This window comes from Cynocephalus volans, chromosome 1, assembly GCF_027409185.1.
Source record: "Cynocephalus volans isolate mCynVol1 chromosome 1, mCynVol1.pri, whole genome shotgun sequence".
NCBI lineage: Eukaryota > Metazoa > Chordata > Mammalia > Dermoptera > Cynocephalidae > Cynocephalus > Cynocephalus volans.
Window position 1 is genome coordinate 279,476,235 of NC_084460.1, and position 6,993 is coordinate 279,483,227.

Below are 6,993 nucleotides of genomic sequence, written 5' to 3' on the forward strand. Positions count from 1 at the left end.
CAACCCTCGGCACAGTGTTGTCTGCACCATGCTCAGCCAGTGAGCGTACCAGCCATCCCCATATAGGATCTGAACCCGCGGCCTTGGTCCTACTAGCTCCGCACTCTCCCGAGTGAGCCACGGGGCCGGACCGATTAATGAACTTTTGATTAAAATGTTCTCTTCTCTCCCTTGCTTCAAAACACCTATTTAAAATCACTAACCAAATGGCTTCTTTTGAATTGTTCAGTGTTAGCCCTCCAATGGAAAAGTGGGATTGTTAATGTAAAATGTAAATTACCATTAGTCTATGTGTTCTCTTAACTGGCAAACAGATTGTTTAAATTATAATCCAGCTTTGCCTATATGTTACAATGTGAGTACAGAGGATCTGATTTGTTTGTGAATCACATATCACTGCAACTACTGGGTTAGAGAAAAAATAATTAGACAGTTGATGTAGGTTCACACAAATACACACCCACATCAATCTGCCACAAGAAAGGAGGTTTAAATGAAGGTATCATTGCTGGTTAGAGCTTTTCCTCAAATCCCCCAGCTAAAAGTACTATCTATCCCGCCCTGCCCCACCCCCTTGCCCAACCTCCACAGCACTATTTTCAATATTGCTCGTGAAATCCTTAATATTGTAGATGATAAATATGTATAAGACTTTTTTATCTCCCTGACCTACTAAGTGATCTTTGAAGGCTGGGCTAATGTCCAATTTATATTCACATCCCTATACCACCTCCTACAAAACAAGTGCTTATAAAATTTTATGGAATAAGTTATTTTTCTTTGAAAAACTTTTCCCAACTTGCTAATAGGGTAGTTTCAAATAATAGGTAAGAGTCTGAATCAGTTACCTAATTGTCTTAAGGTCTCAGAAGTCTAACAATCACAATAACATTTTAAATTCAAAAGAACTAATGAACCAGCAAGTTTCTGGGAAAGATTTGATCAGAATTGTTATCATTTTCCATGATAGACTTATATTTTGTTAGCAAGGAATTCGAATTTGGATGATGAATATTTTAAGATAGTTCAATGTATTAAGCTAGATAAATAAAGGAGGTTCAAAATATTTAGATTTAATTTTAAATGTATTTGTAACACCAATAGTTAATGGCTGTTTTTGCTTCAGCAAACTCCATAGTTGCTCTCGTTTGAAATTCCGGAAAAGGTGCCTTGAAACTTGAAGGCAACAATTAAGACCTCAAAGCAGTCGTAGAAGGAACAGTAAAGATGCCCAGGGCCAGCTTCTCTGTAGCACTAATAAGAAGCTTTAGGTAAGAGACACTATCCTTAACTCCAGAGTAGCCAAATATTTTTAACTATAGGATAGTTTTTATTTTCCTTACTTCTTCTTATGAATATGTATTATTTAAATTTCAAACATAGAAGGAAACCTAAGCCATTAGAGTTTTGTTCAATTCCATGCCTTAGCATCACATGCCAGAAGATGCATTTACACGTTATTTTAATAATTTCTTTGCTCTAAATACTTGAAAAATATCTCAGTGATAATTTAGATTAAACATTGGCAACAACTCTTTACGTCCCTGACACATTTGCCATTTGAATAAATATTAAGTTTCTTTTTTAGTAGCTGATAGCCTCAGACCTTATTGAACTAAGATTTTTTTCTATTTATTTAGTTTTTTCTGAAGAAGCAGAATAAGTTGGTTATGGAATTTTTCTTGACATCCGAAACTTACCAAAGCACGTAGGTATATCGGGTGTGTTCTAAGTGACATAGTATTGCAATTCTCTCTAGAAATCCAGAAAACTATGCCTGGCGTAATCTTTAACATAAAGATCTAAAACATACTTCTAGATGTACAAGTGATACGTCCATTGCCTTCTCCCAGACAAGTACAATCCACCATCATCCAGCCTTGATAGGGCTTTTCCCAGGTTTCCCCGACAACGTAAGATGTCCCAGCAGCATGATCAAAACATTTCTCAGCTGTAGAAAATTTTGAAAAAAAACATAAAAAACAGTTATTTTGACTAGTGCAATCTCCCTGTAATTTAAAGTGTAGTGTGTAAGCAAAAATCCAGCCACATTTTTTTTTTTAAATGGCACTCTGTTCGGAAAGAAAGGCACGCCCTGCAACCAAGCACATAGTAGCCAAGGCAAAAGACAGCTCAAGCCAAGTTGGCAGGCAGAAATTCTGTTCTCCTAGTAAGAACATGAACTGCATATTTTCAGCTAGTCCCAAAGTTCACACCAGCATTTTGAGCAAAATGGACCTACCTATGTGTCTAGTCTGTGAACAATCTTAATTATGTGAACAATTATGAATTATGAAAGGCCTAAATAAAATGATAAGAAGCTGTTTAAAATATGGGTTTCTGTAAAAACAAAGAAAAACAAAACAAAATAAAAACCTCTAAATTTGAGAACCACAAGTAAATAGAATAAAATTTGTAGCCAAAAACTTTTGGACTCATACCTATAGAGTTCAACTGAAGATTGAGATCAAAAGAAGACTACATATTATATAACATTTTATTATTTGCGTAAAATTCCCATTTCTTTATTTTTTTTTATTGGAATTCAGATCTCTTGTCTATGTCGATGTGATTTGGGTTGCACCCAACATTACAGCTGTGAATTTCCATCCCCCATTTATCCCCGAGAGTCACACACCTATGGGCTTGCAGGTCCATTCTCCTTTCCCGTTACCAAGACACACACACTCTAACATGTAACCACCAGTCTCATGTGGTCTCCTCCAGGTGTCACCAATTTTGTAGGACTGACCCCCTTCATGACAGCGGTCTGTTTAAGATAAAAGGCAAATGTTAAGAGAGAGTGGAACAGAGAATTAAAAAAAAAAAAAAAGTCTTAGGTTTCACCCAGGGTAAGTACTTAGGCTGGCCAAAGGAGAGAAACAGAATAGTTTCCCATCAGAGACAGGGGAAAAGTTAACAGATCTGGTCACTTTTTTTCAATTACATGCCTTGCTTAAAATTTGATGGGAAACCAGAGAAATCTGAATGGCAAAAAAAGAGGTAATGAATTCTGGAGAGATCACAGGAAATTGGGTTCTAAAGCAGAAGGCTGGAAGGCATGGCCTCCACTCATATTCAGAAGGTTGGTCTTGAGACTGAATCAATGAAAACGCCACATCAAGCGCAGGATTCCAACTTCGGGGAGCATGGAGAGCCCATATTTTACCTTACTATGGAAATGTCATTTTGGTGTAAAGCAAACAGACATATACGCTTAAAGCATGAAAATCCTGTTACTTTTCTAGGCTATTAAACTCAATGGCATATCCAAAGGCTGAACTGTCCACTGGATTGTAAACACTATGGACCATTGACTCTTGAGATTTGCCGATAAACTTGACAAAGCCTAATATTAAGTATGGGGAGAGCTGATTGGGCCTATTCATGAGGGATTGACACATTCTTTTGGACAGAAGTCTTTAAGATGATTCACACAAGGGTATTCAAAAAGTTCATGGAAAGATTTGAATTATCTTTTAATTCTATTTTTCCATGAACGTTTTGAAGTACTCTTGTTTTTATAAGGTGGATTAAAAAAAATTAAATTCTATGTTAATAGAATCTATTGATAACCCAGTGATTCATACTGGAGTCACTGCCTTAGCTAAACTAGAGTTGATGAGAGTCAGCCCAGTTCCCAAAGTTCCTTGGCAACACTGTTGGGATAATCATTCCATATCATCCCAGGGAATAGAGAGATCTGCCTCCTGGGTATAAACTATAGGTCACAAAGAAACCAGACTGTTTCTGTGAGGTACAAGAGATATCTGCATTGCAAACAAGAAGAGGAGACAACACATGGTTGATTCACTCTTCATGAACATCTTCCCAATCACTACAGATAACCTTGTGACCAATCTGGCTTGAAGATGTCCAGGTATTTTTAAATGGGCAACTCCCTTAAGCGTGTCTCACTAAAATGGAACCCAAGAGATCCACTTGGTTACACAACGTACACACATACATACACACAAACTCATAAATCTACACACATTCAACACTGAGTCCATTCAACACTCTCTTCCATAAGAGTACCTGGTCACCAGGGTTAAATTCTACAGTTAGGAATATCTAGTAATGAATACCAGAGAATGACGGTGATAGTAATAGAGAAATTCACATTTATGATATTTTAGCATCACTTTACAGAATGTCTCCCTTACTTGCAATGGTGCAGCTTATTCTCCCTCGCCCGGCCCCGATGCAGGTACAGTCCCAGATCATGGAGTCTTTAGGGCGCTCATAAGTGTCACCCACTCGGTAAGTGTTCCCAGTGTACTTGTCAAAGCAAGTTTCTTCAGCTGAGGGGAGAAGGAAAGTCTACGTGAGCCTCACTTACGTAAAAGCTTTTCTATTCCACTAATCCCATCCAAAGGAAGGCCCATTTTTCCCTTCTACAAGTAGCATGGTACAACTGAAAAGTTTAAAATGAAATGAGAGATGTAGCTTTTACCCTAGGCTCTAATGAGCCCACAGTTTTTGACAAGTTCTCATATTTTCTGTAAATTAATTTCAATTGTAACGAATTCTCAGACCCTTGGGAAAAATCCATCTAAAGCACTACCTTATGACCTGTTAGATTGTGAAGAAGAAAGGGTTTTAGATTCCAATCTCTGACTCTGGAAGTCAAACCAAGGTCCACATTAAAAGCAAACAGTTTGAAGATCCCCACCTCCCACCAGGCACTGACACTTGTTAATCCTACTATTTCCATTTTAGCCTCCTCAGTGTTTCTCTGAAGGAGTTGCTGTAATTTACAAGAAACATATCAATGGTCATAAAAAATGGAGAACTTTGAAGTGGCTAGTGGTTTTGTGTTAACTGCAGCTGACAGCGCCCAAAGTGTTTTCTGGCACATAATCTTATAGTTTAAGATTTGAAATTACTTTCCAATAAATTAAAATTTTATGAGCAATTTCCTTTTGGGAGAGGACACACAAAATATTTCATGTTCTCAACAACAACTTTGAGAGAATAAAACAAAAAGAAGATCCTAGGAACTAGTTTGGGATAGATTTGTTTGTTCATTGTAAAAGTAAAAGTACAAAGGGTACTTAAAAAATTTGTGGAAAAATAGAATTAAAAGACAATATGAATCTTTTGTGAACTTTTTGAAGTACTCTTGTAGCATGTGAAAAGCAAATATAAACAGTTACTAAACGTTTATAAAGAGGAAGTGAGAGGTAATTCTGTTAGAAAAATTGTGTATATATTTTTAATTACTAGGGCTAAATTTAATTTACTTCATCTTTAATTTACTTAATCCCCTGCATCTATTAAAAGACACTAACTACCGGGCTCCCCACCACTTACGTTCAGGTTTACTCTCGCAGTTAAAACCTCGGCTGCCTCCATAACAGGTACAAACCAAGGCATTGCCTAGGTAGGTACGTTCCCATTGTTGGTTTATCTGATAGTGTTTCCCATTGTCGTAACAACCGGCTGTAAATAATTGTAGGAAAAAGTTACTACATTTCCATCCTCCTTTTTATTTTTCCAAATTATGGAATTTTCTTATACAACTGAATTGATTAGCCTAAGCAACAAACGTAGAAAAGTTAATCATCAGAACACCAGGAGAATTAAAAGCAATATTTTATTAAAATACAGACATTATAAACTAGCTACCCAAAGAGTTAACCACAATTTGTACATGTGGATAAGTGGATATTTAGGTAGTGTTTTTCTCTTTTTTTTTTTCCCTTAACTTTTAATTTTGGTAAATGTTATACAGTGATGTCATTTCCATCTAGCCAGGGGTCTACATCACAAAAGTGGAAACATTTTGAAAGGCAGATAATTGAACTTTACATTTTAAAACATGCAAAGAACTTCAGTGCTCTGAGTAATAAGTCAAGAGGGCAACTTAAAGCAGTTTCCTTTAGCCAAGGCAAAGGGAGGGTGTGTCTTTGAAAAACTGGAAGAGGAATTCTGAGCTCTGCTCTGGGTGAAGTATCCTGAGGGGCCCCAGAGCAATTTAAACTGATTACATCTCCTTCAAGTTAGTTATAAACAACATAGCTATTTAGCTACCCTCTTCCCACCTCCATTTGAAAATATTTAACCAATTATTGAGTAACAAAGAAAATATGGAGCACTAAGGAACACATTAATCCTAGATGGAAAAAGGCATGCATCATTTTTCTCTTTAAAGGCAAGTTTTGTTAATTCACAGAAGGACGATCTGACCGTGTAGGATTGATTAGAACACTGGGGGACCTCGCCGAGCCCCTGTCGTTCAATGCATTATCTTAGCCTAGGCCCACAGAACCAGCCTGCTCCAACCAAGAGCCTTTTGTGTCCACAGCTGGTTTCTCTCAGTGAAGCGCTCGCACACTCACAAACACGCGCGCGCGCAAAACTTCAGCCGCAACTTCGGTTGACTTTGCCGTCCCATCCCTGCGACAGCCTGTTTCAGCCCGAGGTCAGTACTCACGCTTGCTTTGACTGACAGTCACCGGGGACGGGGGCTGGACGATTTGCTGAGCTTGCCTCCTTCTCTTCGAGGCTCCAGTGGAGGCCACCGCTGTCCCCAGGCACAGGACGGCCAGCAGCAGCAGCAGCCCGGGCCCCGGACCCCTGAGCATCTTGAGACGGTGGGGGGAGACACGCCCTCACCAGGAGGCCAATTGCCACCAAGTTTGGTTCCCTTCTCAACCTGCAGGAAGACTCCCTTCCAATGCCTCCCGGGGGTTGATGCCTGCGAGAAGGTCGGGGCCAGAGGGTGGGGAAGGGGACGGGTCGAGGGACAGAGGGGATGGAGAGGACCAGAGAAGTTGTGGCTGCAGGACCCCTCTCCTCCGCTCGCGCCCGGGGCTCCCTCGCCTCCCTGGTACAGCGCAGCCGGCGCGGGCGGCCGAGCCCCGAGAGCCGGGGCTTATATGGGACAGTCCCCTCCCGCCCCCCGCGAGGCCCTGGGCCCGGCGGGGGAGGGACCGGCGCGACCCCCCCCCGGCCCCGCCCGCTGCCGCCGACCGCGCGCCGATTGGC

At 40.1% G+C, this 6,993-nt stretch overlaps 1 protein-coding gene across 6 annotated transcripts in view; it reads right to left on the reverse strand.

Annotated features, from left to right (window-relative positions):
• The window catches only part of FN1 (fibronectin 1), a 66,349-nt gene extending 59,648 nt beyond the window's left edge, over positions 1-6,701 (reverse strand). For all 6 annotated transcript variants that reach the window (XM_063112646.1, XM_063112626.1, XM_063112619.1 and 3 more), the window contains exons 1-5: positions 6,440-6,701; positions 5,317-5,445; positions 4,167-4,304; positions 2,639-2,770; positions 1,814-1,951 (exon numbers count right to left, since the gene is read on the reverse strand). In XM_063112646.1, the coding sequence (XP_062968716.1) occupies positions 1,814-1,951; positions 2,639-2,770; positions 4,167-4,304; positions 5,317-5,445; positions 6,440-6,590 (688 nt within the window). In that variant the 5' untranslated portion in view covers positions 6,591-6,701. The remainder of the gene's footprint in view (positions 1-1,813; positions 1,952-2,638; positions 2,771-4,166; positions 4,305-5,316; positions 5,446-6,439) is intronic.
• Positions 6,702-6,993: the final 292 nt, after the last annotated feature.